Source organism: Erythrolamprus reginae, chromosome 6 (genome assembly GCF_031021105.1).
Source record: "Erythrolamprus reginae isolate rEryReg1 chromosome 6, rEryReg1.hap1, whole genome shotgun sequence".
NCBI classification, from domain to species: domain Eukaryota; kingdom Metazoa; phylum Chordata; class Lepidosauria; order Squamata; family Dipsadidae; genus Erythrolamprus; species Erythrolamprus reginae.
Window position 1 is genome coordinate 93,897,257 of NC_091955.1, and position 27,055 is coordinate 93,924,311.

Below are 27,055 nucleotides of genomic sequence, written 5' to 3' on the forward strand. Positions count from 1 at the left end.
GAGGGGGAAAGAGTTTGCATTTTAAAAAGTAGGAGAACAGTGTGCTTGCACAGGCACTGAAAGGGTGTCTTTTGAAGAAAGAAAAGGGAGGGGCGCCCCCCTTGCCTTTCTTCCTTCCCACTCACCCTTTAGCCTAGCCTTGCTTCTTCCACCCGCCCCCTTTAGCTGTTCCTCCCTGCCCTCTGTTCGCCTCCCTTCTAAAGTTTGGGATTTTCCTGAAGGATTTGCACGCATTATTTGCTTTTACATTGATTCCTATGGGAAACATTGTTCCGTCTTACGAACTTTTCACCTTACGAACCTCCTCCTGGAACCAATTAAGTTGGTATCATGAGGTACCACTGTAGTTTATTGAACAAGTCCAGTTCCCAATATAGAATCCATGATTAAAATAAGGTTGGGTTATGGGGGTTTTCCACCCCACTTTTTAAAAAATCACTTTTTTCACTTTGGGGTAGGGCCTCCTGCTTGAGCGGGGGGTGGGGGTGGACTAGATGACCAACAAGGTCCCTCCCAACTCTGTTACTGTTACTATATTTCTTCTGCCGCACGAATCCCACCAGCCAATTAGGTCCCAAAGAGTCAGCCTTCTCCGGGTCCCGTCAACTAAATAATGTTGTCTGGCGGGACCCAGGGGAAAAGCCTTCTCTGTGGTGGCCCCAGCCCTCTGGAATCAACTCCCCCCAGAGATTCGGACTGCCCCTACCTTCCTTGCTTTCCACAAGACTATGAAAACCCATCTATGTCACCAGGCATGGAGTAATTGATGCATCCCTTTGGCTTGTAAGATTTATGTATGGTTGTGATTGAGTAGTATTGTCTGTCTTTTAATGATAGGGGATTTTAGCCATAGTTTTAATTATTGGAATTGTTGTGCATTGTTTATTGTTCTTGTGAGCCGCTGTGAGTTATTATTATTATTATTATTATTATTATTATTATTATTAGTAGTAGTAGTAGTAGTAGTAGTAGTAGTAGTAGTAGTAGTATTTCTTTTTAAAAGGTAGCAATCAAATAGTGAAAACCTCCACGTACAACAGCTAAATAGAAAAATCCATTCGTATTATCAGTCTCAGTTTTGAGTAATGCATCTTCCCAATTCCAGTGTTCTCCGATGAGGGTGATCTTGGCTTCTGGTCCTTCAAGAGTGCCGGTACTGTTTCATGGGATCCTCAGCCCAGGCGGGGTAGGATGAGGCCAGCTTCTTGGAGACACTGTCCTCAATGGGCCAACCCCAAGTTTTGAAGAAAGGAGCCAGGTTTCTGTTGACTTTCTCGGAGACGGTTTCTGCCCACAGGTTCATTTTATATTGGTTGTCATCTGGGATGTTACTCATGGTTTGGTATTTCGCTAAAATGTGGATATAGGGCTCCCAACCAAAGGCTTCCTGCAGCTGAAGAAAGACAGATTAATTGTATAGATCTGTGATCTACTGTATATCTCTGCTGTTATACATTATTTTAAACTGAACGACCTTACATTATCTGGATCAAAGGCCATTGTCTTCCTTGTCTTTAATTTTCATTGTCAGTCTATTCATCTCTGCACAGTCCAAAATAATTTTCTTGCATTTGTTAAGTTAGTAACATGGTTGTTAAGTGAATTTGGCTCCGCCATGCTCAGAAGAGATCACGTGACCCCAAACACATTGCAACCATCATAAATATGAACCAGTTGCTAAGCATCCAAATTTTAATCATGTGACTATGGGGAATGTTACAACACTCGTGAGTGGGACCTTAACCTTATTTTTCTCAGCGCCGTTTTAACTTCGGACGGTCAGTAAATGAACTTAAAACAGTTCATTTAGTGACCGAAATGCATATATAGAGGTACCTCTACTTAAGAATGTCTCTACTTAAGAACTTTTCTAAATAAGAACAGGATGTTCAAGATTTTTTTGCCTCCACTTGAGAACCATTTTCTACTTAAGAACCCGAGCCCGGAAAAATTTCATAGGAAATTTAAGACTGGCACAAAGGCCCGGCCAGTTTCCTGCCATTCCCCCTTTTATCCCAGCCATTTCGGACTTTCTGGGCTGTCAGAGGAGCTTTTTGGTGGCGCTTAAGGAGGCTTTGGCAGTCCCGAGTGAATGGAGCATTTTCCTTTCTCTGGGTTCTTGGAGAGGGAATAAACCTCCAGGCAGCAACTGTCCTCCTCCTCTTCTTCCTCCTCTTCCTCCCACCCAAATTCCAAGCTTTTATTTCTTTCCTAATGGGTTTGCACATATTATTTGCTTTTACATTGATTCCTATGGGAAAAATTGCTTCTTCTTAAGAATGTTTCTACTTAAGAACCTGGTCACGGAACGAATTAAGTTCTTAAGTAGAGGCACCACTGTATTTAGTGACCGTAATACACATATATGTCTAGTAATACATATATACAGGGGTGGGCAGCAGGCAGGACAGGGTGGAACGCAGTTCCACAGGCGGAAATGAAGCTGCGTGTGCAACTCCAGCTGACTGGTGGCAGTTACTTCCTGGATTGAAAAAGGACATGATCGGGACAGGATTGAAACATTTAAATATGTCAAAGGGTTAAATAAGGTTCAGGAGGGAAGTGTTTTTAATAGGAAAATGAACACAAGAACAAGGGGGAAAGATCAAAAGCAACATGAGAAAATATTATTTTACTGAAAGAGTAGTAGATCCTTGGAACAAACTTCCAGCAGACGTGGTTGGTAAATCCACAGTCACTGAATTTAAACATGCCTGGGATAAACATATATCCATCCTAAGATAAAATACAGAAAATAGTATAAGGGCAGACTAGATGGACCATGAGGTCTTTTTCTGCAGTCAGTCTTCTATGTTTCTATGTTTCTGCTGCTGCGTCTGTGCTCCTTGCTTTTTTCCTCTTTCCTCCTTCCCTCCAGCCTCATGCAGCCACCTCCCGAGTACAGGAAGCAGGAAAGAGGAAAAAAGCGAGGAGCACGCAGCAGCAGCAGCAGGAGGAGGAAAAAGGGAGAGCTGAGCCGAGCTGAGACACACCAAAGTGGTCTGGGCTGGGGTATTTTTCCACTTGTGAATCCCTGACTCTGCCCACAGCGTCATGCGGCAATAATAACCTTGTAACTCTCCCTTGGCTTTCCTCTCCCGTCCTGGTCTTCCGCCTCGGAAAGCAGCAGGAAGACCAGCACCGGCAGGAGTTGCGGGGGCTTGACTCGGGGTGGGGGGAGTGACCCATGAAGGAGAGTGCGGGAAAGACAAAGCAAATTGTCACCCCAGCAAGCGACACCGATAAGGTTGTCAGTTGAGAACTTAACAGTTCATTTGAACTATGATGATCGTTCAAGCCACTCCCACCTAGTCACATGGCTGGCAAGCCACTCCTACCCAGTCACATGACCATCAAGCCGCATCCATAAAACAAGCCACACCCACAGTGTGGCAGTAAAAATTTTGGCTGCCCAGTACTACATATATACACCAATGACGGTACCTCTCACAAACATCTTCCTTACCTGCAAGTAGGGTTCAAGTGCAGTGAACACATTAAAGTCATCCAGATTAGCTCCATTTCTAATATATTTCTCAATCCGCTCCTTTCTTGCACGGGGTTGAAGTTCTGGGTGGGCTATTTCTCGGGAGATGTTCAGCACCGTCTCATTGACGTAAACGGACCAGAGGTTACAGGTGGCCTCCCCTGTATGAGGTGAGAAATTCCACTCACGTTTCTGCTGGTTATGACCCAGTTCGTGGATTGGGCCCCAGGTTCCTTTGGTATAGAAAGCTTGAACATCTATGATCTCAGGTAGGGCACCTACATTACTCATGATCGGATAGCCAGAGTGCATCCAACCTAAGGAAAGAGTTGATAGAGATACAGTTATATAGATCCTTCATTGCAGTGGGAAAAAATAAGAAGATTGGGTGGGAAAGCTTTAGCCCAGAATTAACTAACTTTGGTCTACTTTCATCTGCAAAAAAAAAAAAATCCCTTCAGATTTCTGATAATGGTTATCCATCTGTTATCCATCTTTTTAACAAAATAATAATAATAATAATAATAATAATTATTATTATTATTATCATCATCATCATCATCATCATCATCATCATCATCATTATTATTTATTCGATTTGTATGCTGCCCCTCTCCGTAGATAAGGGCTGGGACAAGGGTAGGCAAAGTTGGCTCTTCCATGACACCTGGACTTCAACTCCCAGAATTCCTGAGCTAGTATGATTGGCTCAGGAATTCTGGGAGTTGAAGTCCCCATGTCATAGAAGAGACAACTTTGCCTATCCATGGGCTGGGCCATTAAGACTTTGGTGTGGCACCAATTATAGGGAAGGTGAGAGAAGGCTGGCTCCGCTGGTATGGACATTTCCCGAGAGCAGCAGCTTCCTCTGTTGCCAAGACTACCTACTAACTAGAGGTCAATGGCTGGCGACTTCACGGGTGTACAAAATAGAGATGGCAAGACACTATCAGCAAAGGTTGACTCAGCCTTCCATCCTTCCAAGGTGGGTAAAATGAGGATTGTGGGGGCAATATGCTGGCTCTGTTAAAAAGTGCTATTGCTAACATGTTGTAAGCTGCCCTGAGCTGCTAGGTAAATAGGAGCTGTTACACAGTGCTCAGGTCTGAAAAGCAGGCTGTCAGCTTTCCGACTCTTTAACCCAGTGATGGCAAACCTTTTTTCCCTCAGGTGCAGAAAAAACATGGGCCCAAGCTATCACGGAAGTGGGAGTGCCCACACCATAATTTAATGCCTGGGGAGGGCGAAAACATCTTCCCTTGTCCCCCGGAGACCCTCTGGAGGCCAGAAACAGCCTGTTTCCCAACTTCTGGTGGGCCCAGTAGGGTCGTGTTTCACCCTCCCCAACCTCCAAAGGCTTCCTTGGAGCCTGGGATGGGTAAAAACACCCTCCCCTATCCCCCACAGAGGCTCTTGGAAGCCAAAAACACCCTCCCAGAACCTCTGTGTGATCAACTGGCCGGCACACACATGCACGTTGGAGCTGTGCTAGGGAAACAGATCACGTGCTAGCAGATATAGTTCCGCGCGCCAACTCTGGCGCCCATGCCATAGGTTTGCCATCACTGCCTTAACCACTGAGCAATAAAGATCCCTTAAAACCACAATTCTTTTTTTCTATTCTTTGACTAAAACATGACGGTAAAAGAGTGGAGTGAAATTCTTTCCCAAATCAGCCCTGATTTTGTGGTTGGTAAATCCACAGTCACTGAATTTAAACATGCCTGGGATAAACATATATCCATCCTAAGATAAAATACAGAAAATAGTATAAGGGCAGACTAGATGGACCATGGGGTCTTTTTCTGCCGTCAGACTTCTATGTTTCTATGTTTCTGTGTTTCTAATTTGAGTATACTCATCCATGGCAAGAACCCGTAAAAATCATAGCTTACTGAAATCTGGAGGTGGAAATGCTAACAAAGCCACAATTCGCTCATGGATGTAGGTGTGAATTCAAAAAAAGTACTTTAGTTCAGGGTTCCCAAATTTTCCCAGTTCTGGATGCCCTTAGTGTTTCAGTAATTTTTTCATGATGTCCATGGTGATTTTACAAACTATACTATAGCGACCCAGGCAATTCAGAACTCATGGGAGAACGGTGAGATATTTTACTAAGTTTTAATAAATGATCTTTATAATTCCATTTATAAAGTAGTAAAATGTCCCAATGTTGCACTTATGAGTTTGCTGCAGTTCATTGGGAAATGATGTAAATTGCAAAATTAGTACCATAATCCTATTATAGCAACAGCACTTAGACTTATATACTGTTTTACAGGGCTTTCCAGCCCTCTCTAAGTGGTTTACAGAGTCAGCCTATTGCCCCCAACAATCTGGCTCCTCATTTTGCCAGCCTTGGAAGGATGGGAGGCTGAGTCAACCTTGAGCCTGGTGAGATTTGAAGTGCCACATTGCAGGCAGTCAGCAGAAACAGCCTGCAGTACTGCACTCTGACCACTGCACCACCATAACACATTTTGACCAGTAAATTAGGAAAGCACACCAATAATATTTTATGGATTTACTCTACGGCAGTGATTCTCAAACTTTCTAAATCTGCGGCTCCTTAATACAGTTCCTCATGTTGTGGTGACCCCCAACCATAAGTCTAGCACCAATTCTCCCAACAGAGCTTTAAACTGATTGGCAGGAAGGTCAAAGGTACACCCCCACTGTAAATGCCTGATTGGTCAGATTGTAAAAATATGTTCCAAGGCACCAGAATAGAAGCTTTAGTTCCTAACACCATGGGGAATTTGCCTTTTCCCATGGTCTTCGGTGACTCCTGTGAAACGGCCGTTCGACCCCCAAAGGGGTCCTTAGCCCCAGGTTGAGAACCACTGCTCTACAGAGTATAATGTAAACTAGTGCATACTTGCCTGCTGATATCTGAACATCTGCCACAATCCTCTCTGGTCTGGGGAAAATAGGAGGGATGGATGCTAATTTTGTGATGGCTCTCATCATCTGATCCCAGGTGTTGAGTAGGAAAGTGATCTCCTTGTGATTACGTACAGCATCTGACGGGAGGGTGAGGATGACATTTTCGGTTTCCAGTTCCGCCCAGGGAGCAGGATAGTGGTGGATATAATCTTGCCAATCCTGGATGGTGGTTTCACCTACAGAAACATTTAAAACAGAACACCTGAGTATAATATTTTCTTAACCTCTGTGTTCTGTGTTCGTATGTGACCTGAAATGAAGTTTGAGATGCTGTAAAAAAATTTCCCTGCATATCTGAAATTTTAAATTGCATGACTTTGTCTCATTTGAGGGGATCTTTCTATGAGTATTTTTTGGGGGGTGCTTAGTTTTTGCTGGGCGCAATGACTATACACTTGTTCTGTTCCCGGGTCTATTTGACCCGGACTAAAAAAATGTTGATTTTAGCTATTGTAATTTTTTTAAATACCTATAGCATTGGTATACTATAGTAGACTATGCTTGATCATAAACAAATGAAAAATGAAATTAAAAATTAATGTTTATTTATTTATTTTGCTCAGAAAGTCCCCCCCCCCGGCTGTTTGCAATTATGTTTGCTTCATATATAGACCAGGCTGTAAGTTCCAAATTACAGGAGAGGCGGGGCAGGCGTCCCTGAAGTGCTCGGAGCAAACCCTCTCACAGCCCCTTCGCTGGGAGCGCTTTCACCGAGCCAGCCCCTTCGCTGACAGCCCTGGCATTGAGCCCCCAAACAATACAGGGGGCCTCCCGCAGCCACCCCTCTGCTCCAGCCCCACCCCGGCAGATTCCTTCCCTCTGGCCAGGACAAGAGGATAGTGGTGGCGGCAGCGGTTTACCTTTGAGAAGCAGCACCAGCACCGGGAATGTCACGTCTACCCCCCCCCCACCGCCACCCGTCCCCAAACAAGGATCCGAATGCCGGCAGTAATGAGCAAAAGGGGTGAGTTTTGGGCTTGCACGCATTATTCGCTTTACTGTTGATTCCTATATTGTTTCACCTTACAAACCTCGTCCCGGAACCAATTAAGTTCGTAAGACGAGGTATTACTGTATTTCTATGTAATACAGTAATATTCATCCAGTAGATGGCAGTGTTTACAAGTTTGGTTCTATATGGCATATATACTCTGGTCTCTTCTGTTCTACCGTTCCTGTTTTTTATGCTACAGTGTTAAGCAGATGAGCAGTAGAGCATATGGTGACTGTACTCTTTGTTCTGTGGCACAAGTGGGTTCCTGCCAGTTCAGACCGGTTCTATAGAACCGGTAGTAACTTAGCAGCCTAGGAACCGGCAGCAAAGCAGGTAGTTATTTAGAACTAATCTCAACGTTTCTGTGTGTGCACAACCTTGGTAAACAAGGTTTGCTCTGCTCATACATTAATAATATTGACAAAAGTGATGCTTTGGCTATCCTTTCAGAATACCTGCAGGCTGTAGAGGGGGGTCTGAATGGGGGGTAATAGGCTTCAGCTGAGCTCTGATAAGACAGAGTGGCTAGGGGTTCAAGGTGTCTCAAGATCCGATCTTTAGTTCCAGATAGGGTATCGCTACCCCAGACAGACCAGCATACAATCTGGGAAGTGGTTCTTCTAGAGACACACGATTCCTGCTCAAAGAGCATGTGGCAGTAGCAGCTATGAGGGCCTTTGTGCAACTTTGTGTTGTGTGCCAGTTACACCCTTATCTGGATCACCAGGCTCTGCACACTGCACAGTCATTCACACCCTGGTCATTTCTCTCAGATGAATGAGTGCAACACACTCTACATGGGGCTATTTTCCAAAAGCATTCTGCTGGTTTGCAGAGTTCTGTGGCCTAGAATTCTGTGGCACATAGAACACCACTGTTTTATGGTTCCAGGAACAATTCAAAGTAGTAATTATTGCATTTAAAGACCTATATGGAATACAGTAATCCCTCGTTTTTTGCGGGGGATGCGTTCCAAGACCACCCGTGAAAAACGAATTTCTGTGAAGTAGAGAAAATATATTTTTTTATGTATTTAATGAGTATTTGGACTTTTAAAACCCACCCTTTGCATTAAACAGTCATTCTATAATGTTTCTCAGCTGGAACTACATGTGATGTCCTACCAGTTTCTTTAATAGAGTACAGTAGTACTGTAGAAGAATTTTATGAATTTTTAATGGATTTAAAATTTTCAACAGATTTAATGGATTTAAGCCCCCTTTGAAAACCCGTGAAATAGCGAATCCGCAAAAGATGAACCATGAAATAGTGAGGGATTACTGTATATCTAGGGTATCTGAGGCGCTGTAGTATTATTATCATTATCATCATCATCATCATCATCATCATTATCATTATCATTATTTAGATTTGTATATGCCGCCCTTCCCCGAAGACTCTTGTCCCAATCTTATCCAGTGGTATGGTTCAGACTGGTAGGGCCAAGGAGAAGAGCTTTTTCTAGAACATTCTACCAGGGCTCTCACGCTTTGGTCCTTTCAGAGGGGTTTAAAAAACTGGTTTTTGCTGGTTAGTTTAGGGCCCCAAAAGGAGCACTCACCATTTGCTTGACAGGATAAGAGAAGGATCTCATCCCTCTGTCATACATCTCCTTAGTTCTATTTTGTTTATATAATGTTGTGTAATTGTAGTCCACACTCCCCATGATCCCCTTTCAATTGTTTAAAAGCCACCCAAAGTCATCTTGCAGATAGGAGGGGCAGCATAGAATTTAATTAAAGAAATAATAAGCAAAATAAATATTTAAATGGTAGACAAACAATGGTGCAGCTTATTTCGTATAAATATTAGTCCGTAACATTTCTTCAACTTCCTGAGAAATATCCCTTTCTCTGCTGGGTTTCTAAATGGAGATGGACTCCTGATAGTTTGCTGGATCCAATGTTTTTTGGAGCCAGATCAGAATCAACCAACAAAGCCAAAACATTTTGAACTTAATGAATTGAGAAATGAGTTGTGTTACCATGCTTGAAATAAGGAGCCCGGGTGGCCCCCTTGATAATGACAAAGAAGTAGCCCAATGAAGAGTTCTCTGGGACAATGATGTACAAGAGGCCTCCCCACAAACTGGAGATTTCCATCTTCTCCTTGTTCACTGGAAACCGCCTTGTCACCACTGGGGGACGCTTCCATTCATTGAGTTGAACTAAATTATCAGTGTGGCATCCAATCTGCACCTGTAGAAAACAACATTCATTGAAATGAACAAGTCACAATTGAAGAGAAAAGGCTTAATGGTGACTTTGAATGAGGTGGTGTGTGCTTTAAGCACCTAAAAAAAAAAAGTAATACTACAGTAGTAATAGAAAATTAAAATATTTTTGTTATTGAGATTAATTTCTGCTCTACTCGAAAGCATTATAATTGTTTTTGCAAGCTTTCTTTTTTGAAAATAAAAGTATTCCTCCTTTTCTCTGAGATGCAACAAAATCTCAGCAGTCATTTGTTATCAGGTCATCTTTATTTAATCTTTATTTATTTATTCAACTTCTATGCGGTCCTTTTTACCTGGACATGACATTAAATAGCGTACAATTATGCTAAAAACAGCATTAAAGCATATGGGAAGATGATAATATTCAATTAGCTTAAAATGGGCAAATATGGGGAGAAGGGATTGATGGTCTTATCTTTGTGTGTTAAGGACTTGCAGAATCTTAACTATATATCATAATATGTATGAGTCTACGGAGAGGGGCGGCATACAAATCTAATTAATAATAATAATAATAATAACAACAACAACAACAACAACTGGGATCATAAGCCCGAAAAAGTGGTCGAAAATGAGCAAGCAAAACTACTGTGGGACTTCCGACTTCAGACTGACCGAATTCTAAAGCATAACACACCAGACATTGTGATCGTGGAGAAAAAGAAAGTATGGATCATCGACATCGCAATCCCAGGAGACAGAAGAATTGAGGAGAAGCAGCTAGAGAAATTAGTGAAATACAGTACGAAGATCTAAAAATCGAGCTGCAACGACTCTGGCACAACCCAGTGAAAGTGGTCCCAGTGGTACTTGGCACGCTGGGCGCAGTGCCAAAGGATCTCAGCGGACATTTGAAAACCATCGTAATTGACAAAATCTCCGTCTGTCAATTGCAAAAGGCCACTTTACTGGGATCGCCAAACATAATTTGCCGCTACATCACGCAGCCCTAGGTGCTTGGGAAGCACCCGACTGGTGATGAAATACGAAATCCAGCATAGTGATCTCGTTTGCTGTGTTGTCCTGACATAATAATAATAATAATAATAATAATAATAATAATAATAATAATAATAATAATGTAATTTAGAATTAATATTACCTGCAATTTTGCATTGAGGGCGGAGGGTGGGAATAATAAAGTGACTGTTGTTGCTGGAGGGGCATACATGCCAGTGCTTCTCCAAGTTTCATTTCCTAAAAACAAAATATAAAAATTTTCAGAGGTTCATGACTATAAATATCAATGAAAAATAATGTCAGGTCATTATCTTGAAAAAAATAACATATAAAAATAAAAATATAAAAATATATAAAAATAAAATAATATTCAAAATTAAGAACAATATTTCATACCTTTATTACTTCCGTTTACATGAATGTTTTGAGGAGATGCTGGAGGATAAAAGCTTTGGTCATATGGCTTTAAGCTGGGTACTAAGGCTTGAAACTTTGGCAGAACGTTATAGAGCCCAGAAGCTATTTGAAGTAAGATGGCTTGATCTGAATCAGCTTGGATTGGCTTATCTACACTGACTTCAGGAATCCCTTTCATCTGAACCAACTCTAGAGTATCATCATGAACTGAAGAGAAAGGACGGGAGTTCGTAGCTGGGATCTCAAGGAAGACCAAAATGTCTTGCGCCAACCTCTGGAGCCACAAGGAATATGGTGGTTGTAGAATCTGCTCATTTCGAATATGTTCCTTAAACTTCGAGAATGCTTTCCGGAAATGATAAGTGGAAGCTACTTCGCTGGCCTCTCTGGCAGGACAGATGTTTCCAGGTACTTCAAAATACTTGTCAATAATCCCAATTCCAAATTTATTCAGGATCTTATTTCCTGGATATTCTGCAATAGCGCTGGAGTCAGGATTCATAGAAGCCCAATACCAAGACTGACCCCCAATTAGGAGCCCTCCTCCTTCAGAGACAAATTCGTGGATGCTTTCCATCTCTTTGGCATCATAGGCTGTACAACAGTATATGCCTAGGCCTTCCTTAAAGTTGGTTAGCTCACAGGGAATCTTTGCTTCGTTTAGCATGGAGTAAAGTTTCCGTAAGTTGTCTCCAATGCCCACTTTTCTTCTTGTTCCAGCAGAAAGCCAAGTGATGGCATTGAGGAGGAAAGATTTCATTGATGATATATTGAGGAAGCCTTCATGAGAGGCAACTACAATGCGTCCTCGGCCATAGTATGCAGCTGCCAGGAAGGAGTGGTAGGTATCACTTATACCAACTGGAAATGCCAAGGCTCCATGGATAAGCAAGATAGATGGAGCCATTTGATTCTGGGGGTCATCACCCTTTACATTGAATCTCTCCACTCCGTTCAGAAGAGTTTGCAAATCCCTTTGAATATCTAATCCATGCCTTAAAAAAAATAACAGGAAATTATATTTTCCATGGGTACAATAATTCAGACTAGAATTCTAACATTGGAAGAATGGCTTGACTAGATATGTGCTGTAATAGCAGGTGTCAGCACTGCAGAGTGGAGAAGGAGAAGAAGAGGAGAAGGAGGAGGTGAGGAAGAGGAAGAGAAGAAGGAAAAGGGGGAGAAGAAGGAGGCGGAGACGCTGCAACCTGTCTGTAGCACTAGACCCCAGATGGCTCCTTGGTTTACTAACGAACTCCGGGTATTGAAATGCCAGAAGAGACGTCTGGAGAAGTGATGGAGGAAGAGTAAATCTGAATCTGACTGAACACTTGTAAGAGCTCATATTAAGACTAACAAAGTGGTGCTCAAGGCAGCAAGATGTGCGTATCATGCCTCCTTGATTGCATCAGCGGAATCCCGCCCGGCTGTACTGTTTAGGGTGACCCACTCCCTTCTTAATCAGAGGGGAGTTGGGGAGCTCTTGCAGGGTAGTGCCAAGGATTTTAACACATTTTTCGCTGATAAAATCGCTCAGATCCGGACGGACCTCGATTCCAATTGGACAGCAGTGTCGACTGACGAGTCAGTTGAGGTGACTGGGGCCCATCCTTGTTCATCTGTCTGGGAGGAGTTTAGCCTAGTGACACATAATGAATGGACAAGGCCATTGGAGCTGTGAGTTCTGCCACCTGTTTACTTGATCCATGTCCCTCCTGGTTGGTTTTGGCCAGCAGGGAGGTGACAGAGAGCTGGGCCCAGGAGATTATCAATGCTTCTTTGGGGAGGGGGTCCTTCCCGGTTCCCTACAAGGAGGCACTTGTGCGCCCCCTCCTCAAGAAGCCATACTTATCAACTATCATCCAGTCTCTATTAAGAAGGTGGTGTCACTCCAGCTCCAGCGGTCCTTGGAAGAAGTCAATTATCTAGGCCCTCAGCAGTCAGGATTCAGGCCCAGCTACAGCACGGAAACTGCTTTCGTCGTGCTAATGGATGATCTCTGGCAGGCCCAGGACAGGGGTTTATCCTCTGTCCTGGAGCTTCTTGACCTCTCAGCAGCTTTCAATATCATCAACCATGGTATCCTTCTGTGACGGCTAGAGGGGTTGGGAGTGGAAGGCACTGTTTGGCAGAGGTTCTCCTCCTACCTATCTGGCCGAACGCAGTTGGTGTTAGTGGGGGTCAGAGGTCGACCTTGTGGCTTCTCCTTTGTGGGGTGCCCCAGGCGTCGGTCCTCTCCCCCCTGCTATTTAATATCTCCATGAAAACGCTGGGTGAGATCATCCAAGGGCATGGGGTGAGGTGCCATCAGTATGCTGATGACACCCTGCTGTACATCTCTACCCCATGTCCAGTAGGTGAAGCGGTGGTAGTGATGTGCCGGTGCCTGGAGGCTGTTACAGTCTGGATGGGTGTCAACAGGCTCAAACTCAACTCTGACAAGACAGAGTGGCAGTGGGTTTTGTCTCCCAAGGATGATCCCATTTTTCCATCCATTACCCTGGGGGGGGAATTACTGACCCCCTCGGAGAGGGTCCGCAACTTGGGCATCCTCCTCAATCTACAGCTAACATTAGAACATCATCTTTCAGCTATAGCGAGGAGGGTGTTTGCCCAGGTTTATATACTTAATAAACTTTTTAAAAAAAAATTAAAGAAAATAAAGGGGAGCCTTATAGATTTTCCAGAAAACAAAAATAATTTGCCTGCTTAAGAAGCTATCTGCTGTTTTATTGGTCCTATCTCATTTGTAGAGTGTTATTTCTGACAGGGAAAAAATATAAATCTTCTTTTAACTCTGAATATGTTTGGGTTTTTTTAGAATAGAATAGAATTCTTTATTGGCCAAATGTGATTACACACACAAGGAATTTGTCTTTGGTGCTTATGCATATTTGTCTTTGGTTTTTTATATGAAATATGAAATTTAAAGTATCTGTAGAAATAATTCCAAAATAAATGCATCACTTGTGTTTTTGTCAAATAATTGATGAAACCAATAAGACTGCATGTATTTTCCTCAGTCCACACAGTTCACGATGGGTGAATAAAATTAATTTATATAATCATGGCAGCAGTGGGTTTTAAATCCTATCGCTACTGTTAGTTCATGTGCACGCAACACTTTTGCAAATGCACAGAAGCGTCCCGAGCAGATGGGCAGAATGTCTCACTGCAACTGCTACCAGTTCAAGAAACAGGGCTGAACCAGGAGCAACCCACCACTGAATCATGGTATATAAAACTGAAAATCTTTACAATTTGAGGGACAATGGCTTTTGTTAAATTCAATATCCTTGCTTCTAAAACATAAACAGCAAATGCAGCAATTAAAACGTCATTCTCAATCAATCCCCTTGCTAATGATTATTAAATTAGATATATAATACTTTGTTCCACCCCGGTCTAGAAGTACAGTAGTACCCCTAAATACGAGCATAATTGGTTCCATAAGGGAGCTTGTATCTTGAGGCAACTCATATTCTGGCACAAATAACTTTTCCCCCCTCCGAGATAACCAAAAGCAAGGATTCCTGCGCCACCTAGTGGACGCTCGGCTCGTATCCCGAATTTCAGCTCGGGACTAGAACAGAAATGACTCTCCCCTCCTAGCTCGTATCTGGAAATACTCACATGTAGAGTGGCTCGTATCTAGAGGTACTACTGTACAATACAGTGGTACCTCTACTTAAGAATGCCTCTACTTAAGAACTTTTCTAGATAAGAACCGGGTGCTCAAGATTTTTTTCTCTCTACTTAAGAACCATTTTCTAGTTAAGAACATGAGCCCGGAAAAATTTCCCAGGAAGAAGGGCAGCATACAAATCTAATAAATAAATAAATTTGAGAGCAGCATGAAGGACTGGACAGTTTCCAGCCATTCCCCCTTTAATTCTGGCCATCTCGGGGTTTTCTGGGCTGCCAGAGGAGCCTTTCGGTGGCGCTTAAAGAAGTTTTGGCAGCCCAGAGCTAACGGAGCATTTTCCTTTCTCCGGGCACTTGGAGAGGGAATAAACCACTTCGCTGTGGTGACATCCTCGCGCTGCCTCCCATACACCTGGCGCAAGGTTGCCTCCTGAGCATCTGGGTGCAGAAAGGCAAAAGGGGACGGTCACCTTACTTTCTTCCTTTGGCAGTGACTGTCCTCCTCCTCTTCTTCCTCCTCTTCCTCCCAACCAAATTCTGAGCTTTTATTTCTTTCCTAATGTGTTTGCAGGCATTATTTGCATTTACATCGATTCCTATGGGAAAAATTACTTCTACTTAAGAACATTTCTACTTAAGAAGCTGGTCATGGAACAAATTAAGTTCTTAAGTAGAGGTACCACTGTAATCCCATTCTTCATGGAGACTGCTATACAAACTAGCAGTCACCATATTTTACAACCACATGGCATACAACCCAACATTCCCAAAAATAATTTTTGTAATGAAACAATTGCTTAATCTGAGGAAACCTATTTTGCAAACCTTAAATAATTGGGACATGGGTCACAAAAAATCCATTCTTATATATAGGAATAATAACCATAGGGGGAAAAGTTGGATAAATACTTACTCAGTGATGAGGGGAATCATGGGAATTGTTTTAGGCACAGAGAAAACACCATTTTCTCCCACATTGGCAGTGAAATATATTCCAGCCACACTGGTCACCAGATTTCCAGGAAATTGAACCAGGACTGCCTCCTTCCCATGTTGATATGACCAGTGCCAGGCCTGGCCACCAACGAGTAGTCCTCCGCCTCTTTTTACAAACTGTACAAGGTCATCAGCCTGCACATCATCGTAGGCATCTCTGCAGAATACTCCAAGGGAATCCTCAAGTGTTGCATCTGGTTGAACTTTAACACCACTACTGAGGAGCAATTTGGGGAGGGCTTTCAGGCTCCTGTGGACTCCTATGAGTGCCGTTGGAGTAGACTTGAGCCAGTAGAGAGCATTTTTAATGAAAGGCAAGAACTGGGGAAGCAGTATCATGCTTTCATGTGCAGCGACCACCATTCGGCCTTTCCCATATTGGGATGCAGCCAGGAGAACTTGGCCCTTGGAATCTACAAGCATTGGGAAGGCTCGGTCTCCTGTGAGCAAAAGCTCACAAGGATTGAAATCTCCTGTGATATCAATGGACTGAATGCCCCTTACTAAAGAATCATAAGAATTTTGGGGATCCATTAGGAAGTTGTGCTGCTGGATCTGAAAAATAAATATTATTATTATTTATTGGATTTGTATGCCGCCCCTCTCCTCTTATACTTCTCTCAGTATACTTTATGTTGCATATTATGCTGCAAGCGGTAACAGGACATGAAAAACCATTCAGATACCTATGTGGCGTCAAGTGGTAGGCTGTGATTTTTCCTGCAGTATTGCTAGACATTGTACAGCTATATTGTTTTCTAAACTTCTGGCTGTGCTCAGTTTCCAATAGATTTTTTTCCCCCCATTCGGATGGATGTTAGAGAAATCAGAGATTATCATTGCATTTCTATCTTCAAAAACACAGATAACCAAAGACCAAGATAACTGCAAAACAGTACAAGTCATTGATACCAAGAAAAATTCTGGAAAAAGATTATTATGAGATATCTTTATTTTTTCTTTTTATAATTCCTATATATAGGAATTATTATTAAATAGGTTTATTAATTTGGCTAATTTGGCGATATTGTGATATACTATACGGCTCTTTCCACCTTAAATTTGTTATTGGAAGTTTTTGGGTTTTTTTAAAATAGATTCTTCTTTAATGGGCATTTACTTTTTAAAAAGGTTAATAAATATACATGAAAATTGATATGGAGGAGATATGGAGAAATTTGAATTACTACAGCCTAATCAGCTTAAGGGGATTAAAATTTGGAACAGCTTAAAAGGTGTATTAGTTAATAGCGTATTAGTATAAGAAACTTGAGCAGCTATTTTTTTTGTCCAGATGTCAAAAGTAAAGGTTTAGTTTAGTTTAGTTTAGTTTATTTAGATTTGTATGCCGCCCCTCTCCGAAGACTCCGGGCGGCTAACAACAATTAAAAAAAACAATGTAACAAATCTAATATTTAAAAAGTAATCTAAAACCCCCAATTTAAGAGACCAATCATACCAACAAACATACCATGTATAAATTCTATAAGCCTAGGGGGAGGGAGAAAAAAAATTTCAATTCCCCCATGCCTGATGACAGAGGTGGGTTTTTAGGAGCTAGCAAAAGGCAAGGAGGGTGGGTGCAATTCTGATATCTGGGGGGAGCTGGTTCCAGAGGGTCAGGGCCGCCACAGAGAAGGCTCTTCTCCTGGGTCCCGCCAAATGACATTGTTTATTCGACAGGACCCGGAGAAGGCCAACTCTGTGGGACCTAACCGGTTGCTGGGATTCGTGCGGCAGAAGGCGGTCCCGGAGATAATCTGGTCCGGTGCCATGAAGGGCTTTATAGGTCATAACCAACACTTTGAATTGTGATCGGAAACTGATCGGCAACCAATGCAGACTGTGGAGTGTTGGTGTAATATGGGCATGCCTTGGGAAGCCCATGATTGCTCTCGCAGCTGCATTCTTCACAATCTGAAGTCTGCATTCTGCACGATCTGAGGTAACATTGGATCGGTAAAGCATAATCTTAAAATTGATTTATTATGAAGCAATTTGATATTGTTATTATTTTATATTGTAATTGTGATTGTAGAAAAAGAAAATTCTTTGCCGGAAAAAATACAATGCAACTGCATTTGGATTTAAACATGATTTAGCTTACCTGTTCAGAAGCTCTTGCAACTTAGGTGGGAATCCTCCAAGTGGCTCCCTATGAAGTGAGGCTAAGCATTCTTGGGAACATTATATATAGACTTCTGGAATGGAAATTGTGGGTGGATGACATATTCATTTTTTAAATTGGCGCAAATCCAGAAGAGTGTTTCAAAGTGCAAAGGAAAAGCCCAGAGTTCAGATTTTCAGATTTCCACAGAACTGTTTTGAAATCCAAAGACTATATTATTTATAGAAGATAAGGTTGAAATAGATCTATACTAGGCTCCCTTCCTTTTCACTTATCAGTAAAAATATGTAACTACAGTGGTCCCCCGATTATCGCGAGGGTTCCGTTCCAGGACCCCTCGCGATGATCGGTTTTTCGCGAAGTAGCGGTGCGGAAGTAAAAACACCATCTGCGAATGCGCAGATGGTGTTTTTACTTCCGCCGCAGCAGCGAGGAGCCGAAGATTGGGGTTTCCCCACCGCCCACGCAAACTCCTCGCTGCTGCCGCACCCGCCACTTGTCCGCCCGCCGCTTGTCCGCCGCCTGCCTGCCCGCGCGCCCGCCCTTCGCCCGCCCGCGCCGTTCGCTCGCGCCGCTTCCCAGCTGAGTCCTGAAGCGAACTTCCGCGTTTGGCTTCAGGACTCAGCTGGGAAGCGGTGCTGGGGTTTCCCCGCCACCCACGCAAACCCCCCTCGCTGCTGCCGCGCCCGCCGCTTGTCCGCCCACCGCTTGTCCGCCGCCTGCCTGCCCGCGCGCCCGCCCTTCGCCCGCCCACGCCGTTCGCTCGCGCCGCTTCCCAGCTTAGTCCTGAAGCGAACTTCCGCGTTTGGCTTCAGGACTCAGCTGGGAAGCGGCGCTGGGGTTTCCCCGCCGCCCATGCAAACTCCTCGCTGATGCCCGCCGCTCGCCCTCCCGCCAGCAAGAGGGGGAAGACCCAGGGAAGCCGCCCTGCAGCTGATCTGCCCGGCGCCATCTACGCATGCGTGGCCATAGAAAAAAGGGCGCGCATGCGCAGATGGTGTTTTTACTTCCAGGTTGAAAAATCGCGATATAGCGTTTCGCAATGCTCGAGATCGCGAAACTCGGGGGACCACTGTATATATATATATATGGTTACATATTTGCTGATAAGTGAATATATAGTAATACCTCGTCTTACGAACTTAATTGGTGCCGGAAGGTGGTTCGTAAGGCGAAAAGTTCGTAAGATGAAACATTGTTTCTCATAGGAAACAATGTAAAACAAATTAATGCGTGCAAGAAAAAAAAATGCTGCCGCCTGGCTGTCAGCTTTTGAAACAGCTGGGCGCTTCTCAGCGTTCTCCCAATGCCGAACCCGGAAGTTTGGCAAAAGTTTGGGTTCGGGTGGCCGCCGGGAAGCCCCATGAAGGACGTCTTTGTGACGTCAAAGCTCCACCCATGGAATTCCCTATTGGGATTCCCCACCTCCTTTCTAGCCTCCCGACCACCCGAAAGCTCCACGGCTCTTTTAAAAAGCTAACAGCTGGGCGGCGGGGCTTCTCGATGTCCTCCTGAACCCTAACGCCAACCCCAAACTTTTGCCGAACTTCCGGGTTCGGCGTTCAGGAGAACACCGAGAAGCCCCCCCGGCTATTTCAAAAGGCGACAGCTGGGCGGCGGGGCTTCTCAGCGGCCTCCCGAACGCCAAACCCAGAAGTTTGGCAAAAGTTCGGGTTCGGGAGGACGCCGAGAAGCCCCCCCAGCTGTTTCAAAAGGTGACAGCCGGGCGGCGGGACTTCTCGACAGCCACCCGAACCTGAACTTTTGCCAAACTTCCGGGTTTGGTGTTCGGGCGGCGGATTCATAAGATGGAAAAAGTTCGGAAGAAGAGGCAAAAAATTTCCGAACCCCAGGTTCGTATCTCGAATTGTTCGTATGGCGAGGGGTTCGTATCACAAGGTATCACTGTATGTATATATATATATGGTTTGATCCTTAGCAAACTTTCCATTACTATTTTTAAAAATATTTTTATTGAATAAATTTAAAAACAACATGTATGTACAAATGCACATATATACAAATCAAACATACACTAAACTCCACATAACATCAACATATAAACATAACTTGACAAAAAACATAAATTAATATTGATATTTTTTGTAGTGTTGCATATCCTTTTTGTTACTGTACCAATAATTCCTTAACTTATCTGTCTTTGTATATTTCTTTATTTTATTCTGTTACTATTTTCATCTTCTTTGATTGCCTATCTAAATCTATCTGGTTATCCTCTTGTATTTTGTGTTTCTTACTGTTTTATTTGATTTTTGCATTCTAGCTAATTGTACCAATTTCCCCAAATTTTATAAAATTCTGTTTCTTCCTTATCTTGTAATTCCATAGTTAATTTGTTCATTTCTGCACATTCTAATATTTTTGTAATTATTGCTAAGCTTCTATGGATTTTTTTTGTTTTGTTTTCCAGAATTGAGCATAAGTAATTCTGGCAGCTTTTATTATATGCATAGCTAGAGTTATAACAAGCAGGAAGAGGGAGATTGTGATCCCGCTTTATAGAGTGCTGGTGAGACCATATTTGGAATACTGTGTTCGGTTCTGGAGACCTCACCTACAAAAAGATATTGACAAAATTGAACGGGTCCAAAGACGGGCTACAAGAATGGTGGAAGGTCTTAAGCATAAAACGTATCAGGAAAGACTGAATGAACTCAATCTGTATAGTCTGGAGGACAGAAGGAAAAGGGGGGACATGATCGAAACATTTAAATATATTAAAGGGTTAAATAAGGTTCAGGAGGGAAGTGTTTTTAATAGGAAGGTGAACACAAGAACAAGAGGACACAATCTGAAGTTAGTTGGGGGAAAGATCAAAAGCAACGTGAGAAAATATTATTTGACTGAAAGAGCAGTAGATCCATGGAACAAACTTCCAGCAGACGTCGTTGGTAAATCCACAGTAACTGAATTTAAACCTGCCTGGGATAAACATATATCCATTGTAAGATAAAATACAGGAAATAGTATAAGGGCAGACTAGATGGACCATGAGGTCTTTTACTGCCGTCAGTCTTATATGTTTCTTTGATTCTACTGGTTGCTTTTGTTTATTTTCTCTTTTCAGATCCCAAATAAAAACAATTATGGTTTAAACTCTACTGTTTATAGACTTTAAACCATTACTTTTACCGCTACTATTTTGATTTTACTCTATTAAATGTGATATTTTTCTGAGCCAACTTCCTGGACTGAGAACAGACAACACTTTATTGTGCTGGGTTTTCCTCCTTTCTCCACAGTCTACTTGGTGTTGATTGAGGGAGCGAAATCCAGCTCACAGCCCCTATATTCTAGGGTGCCTCAAGGTTCAATTCCCTTCTATTTAACATTTACGCAAGGCTGAATACAGTGAGGCCGTCTGTTGTTTTGGATGAAATATTGTCAGTACACTTATGACGCCCAACTTTATATCTATATCCTGGGCCTCTTGAGTGATAGTGTGAATGTCTAACCCAGGACAGCCAAAATGGCTGGATTCGGTTTATAAGGTGCACTGACATTTCCATCCTTTTTTGGGGTGGGAGGTTGTGTCTTATACTCCAAATCTATGGTAAATTTCTGGTAAGAGACACTTGTAATTGACCTTCTGCGGATTGCTGGGCAATACCATTTCAAATGACTAGAGTTTAATGCGTAGGCTGACCATATTCAACTGAATATTCTGATTAAAGTACTTTATTTCCACATAATGGAAAATTGCATATTCCTTTCTATTTCTATTTTTCTCTTCCAGAGAAATCTGACTCAATTACTGAGTAACCCTGACAAAGGTCAGCGGTCAATTTCAGCCCTACAACATTTGGGCAGGGGGGGGGGTGAAGTAAGAAATGTTTTTTTCAATGCCCTCCCCTCCATCTGCAGCCCATTGCTTCGAATCAGATTTCCACGTACCAGTTTTGAAAGCCCAAAGCAGATTTTAAAAAATCTTAGCAAAATTTCCAATATTACTCTGACTTTACAGCTCCTTAAGTAACATCCCAGATCAAGGATGGCAAACCTTTTTTGGTTCATGTGCCAAAAGGGTGTGCATGTGTGTGCTAACATGCACGCACATGGCCACACCTATTCCTTCCCCACACACATGCGCACCCCACATGCACTGCGCTGCGCATGTGCACAATCCCTCCCATCCCCACATATGCCCACAGGCCTCACTGATGCCTGGGATAGTGAAAAAACGGCCAAACAGGCAAACTGGAAGTTCAGAAAAATGGACTTCTCGTTTGCCCATTGGGTTGTTTTTTGCACTCCAGGCTTCAGGAAGCTTCTCTGAAGCCTCCAGAGCAGGGGTGGGCAGCAGGCAGGACAGGGTGGAACATAGTTCCACCAACAGAAATGAAGATGCGTGCACAGCTCCAGCTGATCGGCAGCTGTCACTTCCTGGATTACTGGTCTCGTCGTGTCTCTCTTTTTTCCTCTGCTGCTGCTGTGTCTGCGCTCCTTGCTTTTTTCTTCTTTCCTCCTTCCTGGCCTCGGACGAGCTTCCCTCTCTCCTGCCCGGCTCCCCTCCAGCCTCACACGTCCACCTCCCGCCTGAGCGTGGAAGTGGCGCTGGCACTATTTATGCTTCTGGCAGCACCTGTTCGCCTAGCTAGCCAGCCTGAGGTGGGAGGGGGATGACCCATGAAGGAGAGCGCGGGAAACGCAAAGCAAATTGTCACCCCAGCGAGTGACACTGATAAGGCTGTAAGTCGAGGACTTAACAGTTCACTTGAACGATGATGATCGTTCAAGCCACTCCCACCTGGTCACATGGCCGGCAAGCCACTTCTACCTAGTCACATGACCATTACGCCACACCCACAAAATAATCCACACCCACAATGTGGCAGTAAAACTTTTCGCTGCCCATTACTGCCCCAGAGTGCAAAAAACAGCACAAAGGCAAATCAGAAGTCCATTTTCTGAACTTCTGGTTTGCCTGTTGGGGCTGTTTTTCACACTCCGGGGCTTTGGAAGCTTCCTTGAGGCCTCCAGAGGACAAAACAGCCTTCTCCAAGGCCGAAAATCAGCTGGCCGGCATGTGCATGCACACTGGAGATAACAGGGTAATGCCTCATGTGCCCTTCGATATGGCTCCGCATGCCACCTGTGACACACATACCATAAGTTCGCCATCACAGTCCTAGGTTATCTAGCTCATTTGCTCTGTCAATATAATTCCTAAATTGGTCTTTATCTTAAAGTCCTAATGTTCATCCACCAAACATGAAACAATTTATCTTCTAAAATAGGATTCCCCCCACCTCCTATAAGCAGCCCACCATTTTTCTGCATTTGAAGAACATTATTATTATTTATTTATTGGATTTGTATGCCGCCCCTCTCCGGAGACTCGGGGTGGCTAACAACAGTAGTACAAAACAGCATGTAAATCCAATACTAAAACAGTTAAAAACCCTTATTTGTAAAACCAAACATACATACAAACGAACATACCATGCATAAATTGTAAAGACCTAGGGGAAAAAATATCTCAGTTCCCCCATGCCTGACAGCAGAGGTGGGTTTTAAGGAGCTTACGAAAGGCAAGGAGGGTGGAGGCAATTCTAATCTCCGGGGGGAGTTGGTTCCAGAAGACCGGGGCCACCACAGAGAAGGCTCTTCCCCTGGGGTCTGCCAAATGACATTGTTTTGTTGACAAGACCCAGAGAAGGCCCACTCTGTGGGACCTAACGGGTCGCTGGGATTCGTGCGGCAGAAGGCGGTCTCGTAGATACCCTGGTCCGGTGCCATGAAGGGCTTTATAGGTGATGACCAACACTTTGAACTGTGACTGGAAATTGATCGGCAACCAATGCAGACTGCGGAGTGTTGGTGTTACATGGGCATTTTTGGGAAAGCCCATGATTGCTCTCGCAGCTGCATTCTGCACGATCTGAAGTTTCCGAACACTTTTCAAAGGTAGCCCCATGTAGAGAGCATTACAGTAGTCGAGCCTCGAGGTGATGAGGGCATGAGCGACTGTGAGCAGTTACCCCCGGTCCAAATAGGGCCGCATCTGGTGCAACAGGCAAACCTGGGCAAACGCCCCCCTCGACACAGCTGACAGATGTTTCTCTAATGTGAGCTGTGGATCGAGGAGGACGCCCAAGTTGCGGACCCTCTCCAAGGGGGGTCAATAATTCCCGCCCCAGGGTGATGGACGGACAAATGGAATTGTCCTTGGGAGGCAAGACCCATAGCCACTCCGTCTTATCAGGGTTGAGTTTGAGTCTGTTGACACCCATCCAGACCCCAACAGCCTCCAGACACCGGCACATCACTTCCACTGCTTCGTTGACTGGACATAGTCACAGTGTTATCAAGAGCTTCCACTTTTCCACCCAACAACCCCTTATATCTCCAGATATTACTCACGTGTTGCCAAGCCTCCTTTCTCTTGTTAGTATCTTTTATTTAGTGAAACGTTGGGCTCTCTTCAAGCCCTTTCTTCTCACATATGTTCTGTCCGGAGAATCAGAAGGTAACATAATCTTTAACAAGCAGGCTGTATCAAAAGCAGGAAATGAAGGGAGAAAGAGCCAAAGTAAACACGAAGAACAGAGAACGCTTACACAAACAGAGCTAGAAAACCTGTGTATTCTACCAAAACTATTTTCCAAATTTTTTAACAAAAAAATAATAATTGTCTAAAGCAGTGGTTCTCAACCTTGCTAATGTCGCAACTCCATAATGTGGTGAGCCCCAACCATAAGCCGAGCACCAGTTCTCCCAACAGAGCTTTAAGCTGATTGGCAGGAAGGTCAGAGGGACACCCCCACTGTCAAAGCCTGATTGATGGGATTGTAAAAATATGTTCCAAGGTGCCAGAATAGAAGCTTTACTTCCTAATACCATGGGGGATTTGTATTTTCCCGTGCTCTTAGGCAACCCCTATGAAACGGTCATTCAACCCTCAAAGGGGTCCTGACCCCCAGGTACTAAGAGTCTAAAGTCTTCTAGTACATATATGTAGATTATCTACGGTTGACCTATCCAGATTCCTAAGAGGTCAGTAAGGGGCGAGTACAAGTGCACTAGAGTGCCTTCCGTCCCCTGTCCTATTGCTCTCCTATATCTCCTATTCCTTTCTTCTATTCCTATATCTCTTCTTCTATTCTTTCATTGATATGTTCTATTACTATACCTTCTTTTCTATTATTTCTTAGATATATTTTACTATGAGTATCTCCTCTATAACCTTCATCATGTATTTTACTATGTGTATATAGATATATACCCACTAAAACCCTCATTGTATATTGGACTAAATAAATAAATGAATGAATGAATGTAACTTTTCCAAATTGGTTGATGGTGTCCCAACTCATTGCCGCAGAAATTAGCAGATAAAATGGTTCACATAGCTTCAAGAGGGCTGGAAAGCACCGTGAAGCAGTATATAAGTCTAAGTGCTATTTCTATTGCTATTTATATCTGCCCTATCCTTGACCTGCTTAGACAGCTGGAAGTAGCAATTTGGGTGGAAGTAGCATTAAGAAGCCAAGCAAGGCTATGGGGAAAGAAAGGGAGGAGTCGCAGAGTTGCGGTCTTATGGAATTTTCAGAGCTCATGAACCCACTGAACTATATCTACGGGTGTGTAGCAAGAACAGAATACAGGATAAGAAGGGTGAGTGGGCTCAAGGCTGCACGGAAGCACAGAACCCTTCAGAGAGTCAGAATAGAATAGAATAGAATAGAATAGAATTTTATTGGCCAAGTGTGATTGGACACACAAGGAATTTGTCTTGGTACATATGCTCTCAGCGTACATAAAATAAAATATACATTTGTCAAGAATCATGTGGTATGACATTTAATGATTGTCATAGGGGTCAATAAGCAATGAAGAAGCAATATTAATAAAAATCTTAGGATACAAGCAACAGGTTACAGTCATACAGTCAACACGGGAGGAAATGGGTGATAGGAATGATGAGAAAAACTAGTAGAATAGAAGTGCAGTGTTGAGGGAATTATTTGTTTAGTAGAGTGATGGCGTTTGAAAAAAAAACTGTTCTTGTGTCTAGTTGTCTTGGTGTGCAGTGCTCTGTAGCAACGGTTTGAGGGTAGGAGTTGAAACAGTTTGTGTCCAGGATGTGAGGGGTCAGTAAATATTTTCCCCGCCCTCTTTTTGACTCGTGCAATATATAGGTCCTCAATGGAAGGCAGGTTGGCAGCAATTGCTTTTTCTGCAGTTCTGATTGTCATCTGAAGTCTGTGTCGGTCCTGTTGGGTTGCAGCACCAAACCAGACAGTTATAGAGGTGCAGATGACAGACTCAATGATTCCTCTGTAGAACTGCTTCTTGGGCAGTTTGAGCTTCCTGAGCTGGCGCAGAAAGAACATTCTTTGTTGTGCTTTTTTGATGATGTTTTTGATGTTAGGTGACCATTTTAGGTCTTGAGATATGATAGAACCTACAAATTTGAAGGTCTCTACTGTTGATACTGTGTTGTCTAGTATTGTATTGTATTGTCTACTGTATTGTATTGTATTGTCTACTGTATTGTCTAGAAGGTTAGCTAGTGGTAAATTTGTACACATCAATGTGTGGTTAGTGGCTAATATGAGGCTTGTTGTACCTTAGTACAATGGTACCTCTACTTACGACCTTAATTTATTCAGTGACCTGATTCTTAAGTAGAAAAGTTTGTAAGAAGAAGCAATTTTTCCCATAGGAATCGATGTAAAAGCAAATAATGTGTGAGATTGGGGAAACAACGGGGAGGGTGGAAGCCCAGTTTCCTCCCAGGAGATTCCTAGAGAGGCCCCGCGGAGGCTTCTCCCCGCCTTTTTCCTGCCTGTTTCCTCCCAGGAGATTCCTAGGGAGGCCCCATGGAGGCTTCTCCCTGTGTTTTCTGGTTACAGTTTCGGAGGCTCGGGTTTGTAAGTGTAAAAGGGTTCTTGAGAAGAAAGAGGCAAAAAAATCTTGAACACCCATTTCTTTATTAGAAATTTATTTTGGGGAGTATACATGACTTACTAATGAGATACTGTTTTTATTGCAACATGAATAGAAGGTGTTTTGTAATGCACTGAAAAAGTTTGTATGAAGGAAAAAATGTATACCCTGAAAACAAGGAAAGGGAATGTCACGAGCCAGGGTGGCGCAGCAGGTAGAGTGCTGTACTGCAGGCCACTGAAGCTGACTGTAGATCTGCAGGTCAGCGGTTCAAATCTCATCACTGGCTCGAGCCTTCCATCCTTCTGAGGTGGGTCAAATGAGGACCCGGAT

General features: G+C 43.4%; 1 protein-coding gene across 1 annotated transcript; it reads right to left on the reverse strand.

Moving 5' to 3' along the window:
- Positions 1-1,043: 1,043 nt before the first annotated feature.
- Positions 1,044-24,281, reverse strand: LOC139168764 (TRPM8 channel-associated factor homolog). The gene is made up of 8 exons (XM_070754437.1): positions 24,194-24,281; positions 15,599-16,236; positions 11,020-12,035; positions 10,766-10,860; positions 9,412-9,625; positions 6,370-6,609; positions 3,467-3,804; positions 1,044-1,393 (listed from the first exon to the last, which is right to left on the reverse strand). The coding sequence occupies exons 2-8, from the start codon at positions 16,213-16,215 to the stop codon at positions 1,142-1,144; spliced, it is 2,772 nt and encodes a 923-aa protein (XP_070610538.1). The 5' UTR covers positions 16,216-16,236; positions 24,194-24,281; the 3' UTR covers positions 1,044-1,141.
- Between the last annotated feature and the right edge of the window lie 2,774 nt (positions 24,282-27,055).

Excerpts from the sequence above, each read along its gene's own strand:
- LOC139168764 (XM_070754437.1), bottom strand. The coding sequence starts at position 16,215 with ATGGATCCCCAAAATTCTTATGATTCTTTAGTAAGGGGCATTCAGTCC. Across the intron at positions 9,626-10,765 it reads CCCTCAATGCAAAATTGCAG|GTGCAGATTGGATGCCACAC; the intron begins GTAATATTAATT and ends TGTTTTCTACAG. Across the intron at positions 3,805-6,369 it reads AGATGTTCAGATATCAGCAG|GTTGGATGCACTCTGGCTAT; the intron begins GCAAGTATGCAC and ends CTCTTTCCTTAG.